This window comes from Salvelinus namaycush, chromosome 9, assembly GCF_016432855.1.
Source record: "Salvelinus namaycush isolate Seneca chromosome 9, SaNama_1.0, whole genome shotgun sequence".
NCBI lineage: Eukaryota > Metazoa > Chordata > Actinopteri > Salmoniformes > Salmonidae > Salvelinus > Salvelinus namaycush.
Window position 1 is genome coordinate 4,500,328 of NC_052315.1, and position 14,273 is coordinate 4,514,600.

The following is a 14,273-nucleotide window of genomic DNA, read 5'->3' on the forward strand; positions in this document are numbered from 1 at the left end:
TTCAGTCAGTAAATCTACTATGAAACGCAATACTGTGGACAACAAATGAAGTCCTGTTTTTAAATTACAATTTTGGAATATAGAATGAAAAGTTTTAAATACATGTAGCCGGGTATTTCTTTAGAGTAGATTATGTGCTGATTGAATATTCAAAAAGGACGGGATGAAACAGGCTTTCCCAAAGTTTATTTTTTTTGCCCTAGCGCTACACAGCTGATTCAAATAATCAACTAATCATCAAGCTTTGATAATTTGAAGCATCTGTGTAGTGTAAGGGCAAAAACCCAAACCCCTTGGGGTCCCGGGGATCGAGTTTGGGAAACGCTGCGAAAAAGGAAAGAAACTGTAAAAGCAAAACTATTGAAATGTAGTAAATAATTGATTAGATAAAGTGGCCTGTACTCTGCTCTCTTATCCTTCACCTGGTCGATATCTAGCTAAATAAATATTGACTGATCGATATCTAGTTAAATACATGGTGAAAGAATATTTAAGAATAACTCATAACTAACGAAACAAGGAAAGGATTCCTCTTTACTTCATAACGAAATAGCAAGGGAATTGTTGTGGTTTCTATCCACCGGCCTGCAACTAGGGTTGTGAGGCTATTAGATATTTAAATGTGTAATTCGCACTCCGACCTGAGAAGGGCAGCGATGCGTAATACTGCATCTAGTCTGCCGGAAACGGACAAGAACAATACGAAGTAGGCGGGGTTTATGAACTTGGAGGGAACTTCAACACAGGAAACCAAGAAAGGAAATCGAAGATGAATGTGTATTTGTGTTTATCAAAATTGCAAAACATAAATAAATATACGAAGCCGATCAATCTCAATTATATTGAATCCGACGTGCACGAGATCTTCGATTGCATGCTTTTAGTTCGGTAGCTAACGTAATAGCTTTGATGACCAGACGAAATATTGCAAAAGTACGCTAGTCATGCAGCATCGAAGCAAGACCAGTCTGGTAACACAGCTGTGCAAAGCTGTGAATGATGGAGAACCAAGGTGATGTGCTGTCATCTCTTTACCTAACTAGCTAACGTTACTACCAAAGAGTATCCATCTGTGCTACTTCAACGTTACTAGCTAGTAGCTTCATAATTTACAGCTATAGCAAGCATGTATCATTGGAGTTATGAGAAGGGCCAGAGTTACTAGGCTAACGTTACCACAGATGCAAGGGGATCATAACATGTGCTACTGTACAGAACGTAACGTTAACTATCTAACGTAACTATTTATAGTTGGCTAGATAACAACAGGGCTAGTTAACTATTTAGTTCTATGCTATTTAACTTTAACTTTGTTGTCTATAAGGTTTATACCAATTTTAATACATTTACATACATGCAATTTTAACACTACCTGTGACAAAACAATAACATTACTATTTTCTGAACATTATTTTAGATCCGTGCAGATTCTTCTCGCACAAGGAGCAAATCCCAATCTTGTCGGAAGCAAAGGTGTTGCTGCTGTGCATTTGGCAGTTGGCAAAGAGACTGAGAAAAGTATACGCTGCCTGAAGTTAATTCTACAACATGGGGCAGACCCCAACATCAGGTACTGTAGACCTAAATTCAACTAAATAGCCTCTACTGTAAAACAACCTATCTACTGTTTTTCAATGTGCAGAACATGTTGCTTGACATTGTTGTATAGCTAGACATTCCGTACATCTTGCGACATGGCTATAATATAAATCAAATCTAATTTTAGTGGTCACATATTTAGCAGATGTTATTGCGGGTGTAGTGTGAAATGCTTGTGAGCTAGAATCAGAGCTGACATGTCTGTCGACTCCATTACATGCTTATAACATGTCATAAACATGCATGCAGCAAAGCTTTGCATCAAATGAGCTTTTTTTCCCATCCAGGTCTTCGGATGGCTTGACACCCCTGCACGTAGCAGCAGTATGGGGTTGCTGTCAGAATCTCAAACTGCTGTTAAAGAATGGAGGGAACGCAAACTTAAAGGATCAGGTGGGAGAGGTTACATTTGGGTCTGATTTCACTCAGCTTTTATTGCACTTATATTTAAAATGTAGGCTACAGTAGGTATGAGTTACGTTACTGTAAGACTCGTAAGTAGTCACAATGCTGCAAGAATGCAGGAGGAGCAAAGGAGGGTTACATTTACATATTAACTATGTTCTTCTGTACAGTGTTCTATAAAACAACATGAATCAACTCTGTCTCTTTCTCTCTGTCTCTCTCTGTCTCTCTCTGTCTTTCTGTCTCTTTCTGTCTCTCTCTTTCTCTCTCTTTCTCTCTGTCTCTCTCTGTCTCTCGCTCTTTCTCTCTTTCTCTCTCTCTCTCTTTCTCTCTGTCTCTCTCTAGCCTACTTTGAGTTGTTCTGGTGTGGTGGTCATTATTACAGGGCAATTCCACGGTAACATAGTGAGATTTTTCACTTTAAAATGTATGTAAAAAAAAAAAAAATGATTGCAAAGTTAAACAAACCATAAAACTCTATGAAAAAATTACTGCTTTTACCAATTTCCACTGAACATTTGCAAAAACACATTTACTTGAAGAACAGTGCAGATGCAAAGTTTGTAACAGAATAACAGTTTGTGCCGTCATTCTGTTACCAAACTTTGCATCATCAAAAAAATTATAAAAATCTGAGTCTCACTATGTTACCAGAAAATTAACACAGGACAATATCTATTTTTTTCCCCCTCCAGATTTTGAAACAATCACCACGTTTTCCTTCTTCATAACCCCATTTACAGTATGACAATCAGCCTCACCTACTCCTTATGTTGTCTCATTGCTCTCGTCAGGAAGGGAACAAACCAGGTGATCTGGCACAACAACAGGAGAACCACAAATGTGCCCACCTCCTTCAGGAGCACCAGTCTCAGTCCTCGGACACAGAGGAAGATCTGCCTCAATTCCAATACTGTAAGACATTGTTTTGACCATTTGTGCTGCTTCACATTACAAACTCTGTGACGTGTCACTGTGTGGCTTGATTGGTAAGAGTAAGGCGCTAGTGATGCCCAGGTCATGGGTTCAATTCCCTTGGGTCACAGACTGACTGTTGTAACATATGTTGGATAAAAGCGTATGAAAAATGGCATATGTTATTATAATTGTCTGATTTTCTAAGAGTCTAATTACTTTGTCCTTTCTATTTCCTGCAGCTGTTTACAATGGCCAAGGTGACGACGCGTCAAGCTACACTGACTCCGAAGACTGCAGTGTTATCTTTCACAGCATGTCCTTGCTGAGTGACTTTGGGGAGGGCCCACTGAGTAGCACGCGTCAGACCTCATTCTTTGAATTGTCTGCTATTAGCAACAGGCACAGTTGGAGAGGAGGATCCCATTCAGGGGCGTCTGATTATAAATCTAACCCTCAGGTGCGCCACACCAATGAGTGGGACATGGACTCTGACTGGGAGCCTCCATCAATGTTATCCAGCACTCGTATGTCCGTCGCAGGTCCTAGAGCCGCACTTCCTGTACTTCAGGAGGACGTACCACTCACTGACTGCAGTGCGCTGCATCTGCCTGTAAATGGGAACAGACTCTCTCCTCAGTTGGACCACCTCCCGCCTTGCTTTTCACGACGCACGAGCCGCAAGAGTGTGAGCTTCAGAGAGGAAGTGGACGAATACTTCCCTGTTTTTAGTTCAGAATCTCTGAGGCAGGAGCCAGCGGGTGTTGCCTACTCTAAAGACTATACTCTCGACTTCTCTGAATACTCTGAGTTCCTGGATCCAGAGCGCATGGCCACCGTCCTACATCACCAGGGGATCGACGTCACGTCCCCTGAACATGTGTTTGTATTCTCCAAGGATAATAATGAGTGCACTGAGATTGACATGGAAAAAACAGTTGTTGGACACTTCCCATTTGAGGAAGAGAACGGAGAAGTCGTTGAGAACCAGGTAGAAGAAGTGAAGGTCCCTGAACGAGCGTTATGTGTCTCTGCTAGCAGCAGCAGTAGCAGCGGAGCTAGTAGGTACAGCAGCTGTGATAGTGACCATTACCTTACGACCCTGGAGGCGTCCCCCAGGCGGGTCTCACCCTCTGACGAGGAGCGTAAAGTGAGAAGCAGAGGTGTGGAAGACGACAAACACACACAAAATCCAATGAACACTAACCATATAGATACTGATGAAACTCCCAACAGCTCAAAGAGGTCAAAACCAGCCATGGAAGAACTACCAGGCATGGTAGATAACCTTACATTGACTGACAAAATATCTCCAACCAAAGGTCCAGGTTGTGAAGAGATATTTCCAGATGCTGTCTTAGCGGGTAATGGTGAAGAGTTGTCAACAAGGCCGACTGAATGCACTCCCAGACCGACTGAATGCACTCCCAGGCCGACTGAATGCACTCCCAGGCCGACTGAATGCACTCCCAGACCTGGTTCTACTCAAGCATTGGAGGAGGACCTGCCTCTGACCCCAAGTCCCTTTGTCACTGGTAGGACGCACTCGCGGCTGAGTCGTTGCTCGGTAATTAGCAGCAAGACCCCCGAGAGCCTCCTCTCTACCTCCTCGCTGTTTGAGCAGACCTTGCCTACGCCGACACGCACACGCCGCCAAAACATCAAGTCGCAAGGCAGCGACAACGTCTTTTACGACACGCCATGCGGTCGTAGTCGCACCCCAGTCTATTCTGGAAACAGGACAGGTAGTACTTCCGGGGACTCATTTGTCATCTATGAGAGCCAAGAGCCTCAATCTAGCACTCTCAGAGCTGACAGAGGTCAAGGGTCATATGTCAGTGCCAGCCAAGCTGACACCCTCATCATCGCTAAGGACGACAGAGGTCAAGGGTCATATGTCAGTGCCAGCCAAGCGGACACCCTCATCATCGCTAAGGACGACAGAGGTCAGGGTTCTGGTGTTAGTGCCAGCCAAGCGGACACCCTCATCATCGCTAAGGACGACAGAGGTCAGGGTTCTTGTGTTAGTGCCAGCCAAGCGGACACCCTCATCATCGCTAAGGACGACAGAGGTCAGGGTTCTGGTGTTAGTGCCAGCCAAGCGGACACCCTCATCTCTAGAACCATGGCCGACACAGTCATCATAACTCCAAGTTTAGCTGACAAATTCTCTTTACTGGATCGTTACTTTTTTAAAAATCCTCACAAAGAGACTTTACCCACTTACCTGAGAAAAGATGTTCTTGAAGGTGGTGAATTTCTAACCGACGATTTGTCCAGCTCCAGTGATGCAGTGACCAAGGATGGGACAGTTGGTAGCTTTGGGCCAAGAGTGGAGGAATCCTGGACCACAGAGGACTCAAGCTCATCTTTGTCAAGTTCTCAGACTCCATCTTCATCCAGCTCCAGTTACTTCTCTCCAAAAAGAGATCAGCCCCCCTCGACCCCAGGCACTACCCCACGCTACAGCATGAGCCGACTCTCCCGCTTCCACAAACCCCAGCGGCTGGCCAGCCTCTCCTACACCCCAGGCGGACGTCCTCTAATACCAGACCTGGAGGAACCGGTGGAGTACCTCTACACGGACACGGAGCAGGGTCACGAACTGATTGAGACCCACGTCCCACCTGCGGCCAACACCTCACTCAGCTCCAGCATGAGCACGTCCAGCAGCGAGGACACAGTGCTGTACGACTGGCGCTCCCTGCAGGGCGGTGGAGGAACGGTGGTCAAAGGGAAGGAGAACCAGGAGCCCGTGGTGGCTCAGGAGTGGTCAGAGACCAAAGGCCTGACGGACAAGGAGCTGAGACGCAGGCTTGTGGAGATGGGAGAGAGTCCGGGACCCATAAGTAACCGCACCCGGCCTGTGTACATGCAGAGGCTAAGGCGGCTGTTGCTGGAGCCGGCCACTCAACAACAACTGTCGGACCAACCCCAAGGTAATGTTCCTTTCAGTTGTGTTAACTCTCAATCAAACTTCATGATGACGTCATTAAGGTTAGATCAGAGATGTAAATGAGGGGGTAAACACTGTTGATTATGCAAATAACATTTCATTCGTCACATGTAGACGAACCAAACGAGTGTGTTCGCATACTCCCTTAAAAGACCTTCACTTGAAAAACAAGAAGAAAACGGCAATAGTACTGTTTGTCCATTTTGAGACGCCGTAGCCGGTATACACTTCCTCAAAATAGTCAGAATCTAAGATAACTCAAGAAATCTGTCATTCATTTTGACGTTTTTGTTGAGGAGATCTTAGTCTCGCAATTTTACATCTGACAAATATGTTTGGTTCAGTATTTCTCAAGTGAAAAAAAATTGCTAATAAAATGATTCCTCCTTCATTGAATGACAACAAAAATCTCTACTGTTGACCAAACGCAGACGAAGGGCCTATAGACTTCAGCTACCCAATTTGGCGCACCTCGAGAAAAATGTTTGTGTATACGAACCACCGGAAGAAAAAAAACTAGCCGAAGACCACGAACTGTTTTGAGTGGGAAGCATGAGGACGCCTTAACAGTGAAATGCTTACTTATGGGCTCTTCCCAACAATGCAGAGCGAGATAGAATTGAAAAGTAATAACACGTAATAATAAAAGTAATAATAAATACACAATGATTAACGATAACATGGTTACATACACAGAGTGCCAGGAAATAACATGGTTATATACACATAGTACCAGGTAATAACATGGTTATATACACCGAGTACCAGGTAATAACGTGGTTATATACACCGAGTACCAGGTAATAACATGGTTATATACACCGAGTACCAGGTAATAACGTGGTTATATACACCGAGTACCAGGTAATAACATGGTTATATACACATAGTACCAGGTAATAACATGGTTATATACACAGAGTACCAGGTAATAACATGGTTATATACACAGAGTACCAGGTAATAACATGGTTATATACACAGAGTGCCAGGTAATAACATGGTTATATACACCGAGTACCAGGTAATAACATGGTTATATACACCGAGTACCAGGTAATAACATGGTTATATACACATAGTACCAGGTAATAACATGGTTATATACACAGAGTACCAGGTAATAACATGGCTATATACACAGAGTGCCAGGTAATAACATGGTTATATACACAGAGTGCCAGGTAATAACATGGTTATATACACAGAGTACCAGGTAATACCATGGTTATATACACAAAGTACCAGGTATTAACGTGGCTAAATACACAGAGTACCAGGTAATAACGTGGCTAAATACACAGAGTACCAGGTAATAACGTGGCTAAATACACATAGTACCAGGTAATAACGTGGCTATATACATGGGGTACCAGTACTGAGTCCATGTGCAGGGGTACGAGGTAATTGAGGTAGATGCCCTATATATACAAAAGTATGTGGACACCCCTTCAAATTAGTGGATTTGGTTATTTAAGCCATACCTGTTGCTGACAGGTGAATAAAATCGAGCACACAGCCATGCAATCTCCATAATCTAACATTGGCAGTAGAATGGCCTTACTGAAGAGCTCAGTGACTTTCAACATAGCACCATCATAAGATGCCACCTTTCCAACAAGTCAGTCCGTCAAATTTCTGCCCTGCTGGAGCTGCCCTGGTCAACTGTAAGTGCTGTTATTGTGAAGTGGAAACGTCTAGGAGCAACAGCGGCTCAGCCGCGAAGTGGTAGGACACACAAGCCCACAGAACGGGACCGCCAAGTCCTGAAGTGTAGCGTGTAGAAATCGTCTGTCCTCGGTTGCAAAACTCACTGCTGAGTTCCAAACTGCCTCTGGAAGTAATGTTAGCACAATAACTATTTGTTGGGAGCTTCATGAAATTGGTTTCCATGGCCTTGCAGCCGCATACAAGCCTAAGATCCCCAATGCGCCATGCCAAGCGTCGGCTGGAGGGGTGTAAAGCTCACGGCCATTGGACTCTGGAGCAATGGAAACCAGTTCTCTGGAGTGATGAATCACGCTTCACCATCTGGCAGTCCGACGGACTAATCTGTATTTGGCGGTTGCCAGGAGAATGCTACCTGCCCCAATGCATAGTGTCAACTGTAAAGTTTGGTGGAGGAGGAATAATGGTCTGGGGCTGTTTTTCATGGTTCGGCTAGGCCCCTTAGTTCCAGTGAAAGGAAATCTTAACGCTACAGCATACAATGACATTCTAGACGATTCTGTGCTTCCAACTCAGTGGCAACAGTTTGGGAAAGGCCCTTTCCTGTTTTAGCATGACAATGCCCCCGTGCACAAAGAGAGGTCCATACAGAAATGGTTTGTCGAGATCGGTGTGGAAGAACTTCACTGGGCCCAAAATTGAGCCCTGACCTCAACCCCATTTGAATACATTTGGGATGAATTGGAACGCCGACTGCGAGCCAGGCATAATCGCCCCAAAATCAGTGCCCGACCTCAGTAATAATCTTGTGGCTGAATGGAAGCAAGTCCCCTGCAGCAATGTTCCAACGTCTAGTGGGAAGCCTTCCCAGAAGAGTGGATGCTGTTATAGCAGTAAACGTGGGAGCCACTCCATATTAATGCCCATCATTTTGGAATGAGATGTTTGACAAGCAGGTGTCCACATACTTTTAGTGATGTAGTGTATATACTGTAGGTAGGGATAACGTGACTAGTCAATGGGATGGATAATAAACAGTAACAGCAGCGTATGTGCTGAGTCAAAAAAGTGAGTGGGTCAATGCAGATAGTCCAGGTAGCTATTTGGTTAACTATTTATCAGTCTTATGGATTGAGGGTAGAAGATGTTAAGGGTCCTGTTGATTCCAGACTTGGTGCAAGTTAGTTGTTAGCATAAAGTGGTTGGTTACTCACACCCAGTCAGGTGTTCAGTGTTTACCCACCTTCTGATTTTTTACCACTACATCCCTGGGTTAGTAACCTTTTAAAAGATTATCCAATTAACTATTAGTACTTATGAAAATGCTACTCTTTTCTGCTGTGTTGACTGACTGAGCTATGTGTGTTTTTAGGTCCTGCGCAGGGACACAGTCCAGAGCTGTGTGTAGCCCTGCGGACGTTGGTGCTGCCCGACTGCCAGGACGACGAGCTGGCGCTGTGCCAGCAGTTTGACCAACCAGACCAGAACAGGAAGTGGCGTGAGGGCGTCATCAAGTCCAGCTTCAACTACCTGCTGCTGGACCCCAGGTCAGTTGTAATCGTTTGGTTTTTCCAATACCTAAAATGAATCTTTCCTTGCATTCTCTCACCAGAGAATCACCCTGCACCTTCTCCTCCAATGGGGTGCATTTCATTGCAAAAAGCGGATTTGATATTGAGCCTGCGTCATTTTTAAACAACGTCATTTTATTATCTATGTTCCTCTTCCGGCCCTTTTTCCTGCATCAGAGTAACAAAGAACCTACCGTATCGGAGTCATTCCATGAGCCCTATGGATTGTTTTCAGACTTTCATCAGTGCTATATTCTACGTGGGCAAGGGCAAGCGCTCCCGACCCTACAGTCATCTGTACGAGGCTCTAGACTACCACCGAGGAGATAAGACTTCTAAGGTTGGAGTCACTTTCTTTAACTACATTTGAACTTTCGTAGGCGTTTCTGTTGTTTTTCTCTTGTTCTAGGTCTATGTGGTTTTTCCAGTCGGTTGGTTGTATTGTAAAAGACAGTATTGGTGCAGTGACAAAACAACAATGGCTACCAACGTTCAAATGTAATATAAATGGCTAAGTGTAAAGTCATGTGAAATGGGATGTGGTCCACATCAATACGTTAACGTCCGTATCGTTCCTCCTATTTTTTGGGGACAGAAACTGTGCTCCAAGGTGCAGCACATCCTCCAGGTCTGGAAGGCCGAGCAGGGGGTGATCTCTCTGCACTGCTTCCAGAACGTCATCCCTGTGGAGGCTTACACGCGTGAGGCTGTCATGGTGGACGCCATTGGTGAGTGACCATTCTTTTATTTGAGGTCCATCTCAGTAGTCTAAAGTGACTTATCCTCCTGTCCTTCTTTAAAAAATACAGGCTAAAAAACAAGTCGATATTGAGGATGCCTTTCTGTCATTTCCTTTCACTGGTGTAGTTCGTCACGGTCAGTGAAGATGGAGAAAGGGAGATGAGGAAAACATCTTATGTAGCCTGGTTGTACTTCTATGTTCTGTGGGTCCCGAGTGGCGCAGCGGTCTAAGACACTGCATCTCAGTGCTAGAGGCGTCACTACAGACCCTGGTTCCATTCCAGGCTGTATCACAGCGGTCTAAGACACTGCATCTCAGTGCTAGAGGCGTCACTACAGACCCTGGTTCCATTCCAGGCTGTATCACAGCGGTCTAAGACACTGCATCTCAGTGCTAGAGGCGTCACTACAGACCCTGGTTCCATTCCAGGCTGTATCACAGCGGTCTAAGACACTGCATCTCAGTGCTAGAGGCGTCACTACAGACCCTGGTTCCATTCCAGGCTGTATCACAGCGGTCTAAGACACTGCATCTCAGTGCTAGAGGCGTCATTACAGACCTTGGTTCCATTCCAGGCTGTATCACAGCGGTCTAAGACACTGCATCTCAGTGCTAGAAGCGTCACTACAGACCCTGGTTCCATTCCAGACTGTATCACAGCGGTCTAAGACACTGCATCTCAGTGCTAGAGGCGTCACTACAGACCCTGGTTCCATTCCAGGCTGTATCACAGCGGTAGAGACACTGCATCTCAGTGCTAGAGGCGTCATTACAGACCGTGGTTCCATTCCAGGCTGTATCACAGCGGTCTAAGACACTGCATCTCAGTGCTAGAGGCGTCACTACAGACCCTGGTTCCATTCCAGGCTGTATCACAGCGGTCTAAGACACTGCATCTCAGTGCTAGAGGCGTCACTACAGACCCTGGTTCCATTACAGACTGTATCACAGCCGGCCGTGATTTGGAGTCCCATAGGGTTCCGCACAATTGGCCTAGAGTTTGGTCGGTGTTTGGTCGGTGTATGCCGTCATTGTTAATAAGAACTTGTTCTTAACTGACTTGCCTTGTTAAATAAAGGTTACATTAAAAAATATATATAATGTTAAGATGGATGTCTATTTTTCCCCTCATTTCTTTCTAATGTATAATTTTGAGTCTCATTTAAAGTTTCTTTTTTTTATCGTACGAATTGTTTAAAAAAATTAGAAGTCTTGCCTATATACGAAACTAAAATGAATGCAACGAAATAAGATAAACAGTTTCAACAAAAGAAACCTTCCCATTGCAGGATTGAAGATGCTGACCAATCAGAAGCGAGGGGACTACTACGGGGTGGTGTCCACGTGGCAGTTGAAGAGGAAGAGGGAGCTGGGGGTGCACCTGCTCTACAGGGCCATGCAGATCTTCCTGGCTGAGGGCGAGAGGCAGCTCAGACCTCCTGATATCAGGGTGGGACAGTAGTGACCCCCAGTGGGTAGAGTTGGGTACTGCACCAACAGAAAATGAAAGTGTTTATTGAACAAGGTGTTGACTATTTTGCTCTATTCTGACAAAACTTGGGTTTAAATGTCCAATGCAGCTGTTTTTTTATCTCCATATCAAATAATTTCTGAGTAACAATTAAGTACCTTATTGTGATTTGTTTTCAATTAAAATGGTTAAAAAGGAACAAAAATAGCTTCTTAGACAAAGAGCAATTTCTCAAGCAAGAATTTTGATAGGGCTGTCTAGGAGTGGTCTGAGTGGGGAGAGGAACATTGAAAATTGACTAATTTACAGCCTGTTGATGTTACCAGGCGGGCCAAAACTCCATCCCACCAAGACAGGCTGACATTTCAGGCAGTCGTTTCAGACAGCTCTTACACTAAAAGGGCATTATCATAATTTTCACAATATTATTTCAGGCTTATAGTGTGGGAATTTAATAAAACACAGGGAAACCACATTTTTGAGTGTACTGGGCCCATTTAAAGTGTAAATGTTTTACTTATTGATGTAGAAGAGATTGGCTTGTTGGAACACGGGACCAAGATATAGGTCATTTTTCTATACATTTTTGTGACCATGTCGTACCAGGGCTCCTCAACCAGATTCACCTTGGAGCTCTAATGGTTGTCATTTCACCTTTGTCAGCTCTCCAATCTCCTCGCCTCCTTCTCTAATCCCATCTCCTCGCCTCCTTCTCTAATCCCATCTCCTCGCCTCCTTCTCTAATCCCATCTCCTCGCCTCCTTCTCTAATCCCATCTCCTCGCCTCCTTCTCAACCGCATTGGAAGAGAAGTTCCAAGGTCCCTCCTGTCGGACCTTCTTCTCCAAAACGTTTTTAGAAGGAGCCGAAGAGAGCGTTGATGAATCGAGGAAAGGAGAATTGAGAAAGAGAAAGAATGAGTCACTGGAAGAAAGACTGATATGGAAAGCTTGTCCACTTACCTTAGCATCAGTTAAATATGTACGTCCATTAAATATGATGCAAATACATGTATTTCTTTAGCAGGAAAACCATTAGGCTTGTATTGTTAGTAGTATGATCATGTTGTATGTATTTGTAGATAAAGTTTACCACCAGAATGAAAGCACTAAAGGAAAGAAACCATTTTTTTTTTAAGAATCTTGTCACAACCAATGTATGTCTCTGGTCAAAACACTGGGTGGAAGGAAAAACACATTTACACACGTTTTGAGGATTTTGTTATTTACCTCGGTCAAATTAATTACAGATAAACTTGATTTAACTATTTCCCTTTTAACAAGTGATATGATCAATGCATAGTTAAAATGAAGGTACCAAACAAATGTCAATATCATTAGCTATATGCCTATGGTGCTATGTGCTATGTCAAACTGGCCAAAAGTTTACGTGTTCGAATCATCTCATGCACAGAATCTTTCAGCTGTCTATAGACGATTTCATCAATGTAGCATTCATTTTCTTTGTATGTTCTTTTATAAAAACAAAAATACCGAAGTAATTGACTGTTTGTCACCTTTCATTTCAGTTGACCCTGACATTTCACTATAACAGCATTTGGCATTGACCTGAACAATAGGCTGTAAAAGGTGTGCTTGCGTTCCAGCATAATTTGAACAATAGGATGGCAATTTCATTTCCTTGATTCCTCCCATCCTCTCTTCAATTGTAGCTTCCTCCTCAAAACCCATTGGATGAGAAGTTATGAGGGGAGGGACCTCTGACCTCATCCAATGGGGTTTGGGAGGCAAGGAAATGCTAGAGATTCTCACACAGTCTTGTTAAGTGATTTATATTTTTTTGAGTTATTGAAATAATTTCAAAATTGTAAAAAATATGTATTTTTTTATGTTTATAATTTTACCTTTTAAATAAAAGTCAAGTCAGTTAAGATCAAATTCTTATTTACAATGATGGCCTACCCCGGACAAACCCAATCACGGCCGGATGTGATACAGCCTGGATTCGAACCAGGGACTGTAGTGATGCCTCTTGCACTGAGAAGCAGTGCCTTACACCGCTGCGCCACTCGGAAGCTAAATGAAGGACATGCTAGCTTTGCTGTACGAGTCTCTTCAACCAGCTAGAGTTTGATTTCAATGGTAGTTAGGTAATTGGACCTGAAGATATATGTAATGACTAGATGTACAGATGCACTGTACTTTATATGGATGCATGTATTGTAATGACTTTAAAACACAAACATTTTATAATATACTTCAATTGGGTACACACATTTACCATACTGTACTCAGTGGTCTGAATGTCCTGCAATGATGGTGTCTATCACCACGTCAGAGTTCCCTCTAGTGGTCTTCTGGTGGTGTCTGTATCACCATGTCAGAGTTCCCTCTAGTGGTCTTCTGATGGTGTCTGTATCACCATGTCAGAGTTCCCTCTAGTGGTCTTCTGATGGTGTCTATCACCATGTCAGAGTTCCCTCTAGTGGTCTTAATTTGTAAGTCGCTCTGGATAAGAGCGTCTGCTAAATGACTTAAATGTAATGTAAATGTCTTCTGATGGTGTCTGTATCACGTCAGAGTTCCCTCTAGTGGTCTTCTGATGGTGTCTATCACCATGTCAGAGTTCCCTCTAGTAGTCTTCTGATGGTGTCTATCACCATGTCAGAGTTCCCTCTAGTGGTCTTCTGATGGTGTCTATCACCACGTCAGAGTTCCCTCTAGTGGTCTTCTGATGGTGTCTGTATCACGTCAGAGTTCCCTCTAGTGGTCTTCTGATGGTGTCTATCACCACGTCAGAGTTCCCTCTAGTGGTCTTCTGATGGTGTCTATCACCATGTCAGAGTTCCCTCTAGTGGTCTTCTGATGGTGTCTGTATCACGTCAGAGTTCCCTCTAGTGGTCTTCTGATGGTGTCTATCACCACGTCAGAGTTCCCTCTAGTGGTCTTCTGATGGTGTCTATCACCATGTCAGAGTTCCCTCTAGT

At 43.9% G+C, this 14,273-nt stretch overlaps 1 protein-coding gene across 1 annotated transcript; it reads left to right on the top strand.

The window, feature by feature from the left end:
- The first annotated feature begins 31 nt into the window (after positions 1–31).
- On the top strand, positions 32–13,211 carry ankle1 (ankyrin repeat and LEM domain containing 1). Its single transcript, XM_039000742.1, has 9 exons — positions 32–1,012; positions 1,418–1,570; positions 1,887–1,992; positions 2,799–2,919; positions 3,162–5,858; positions 8,916–9,090; positions 9,292–9,454; positions 9,710–9,842; positions 11,146–13,211. Exons 1-9 carry the CDS (start codon positions 945–947, stop codon positions 11,316–11,318), a joined length of 3,789 nt encoding a protein of 1,262 aa, XP_038856670.1. The 5' UTR covers positions 32–944; the 3' UTR covers positions 11,319–13,211.
- Positions 13,212–14,273: the final 1,062 nt, after the last annotated feature.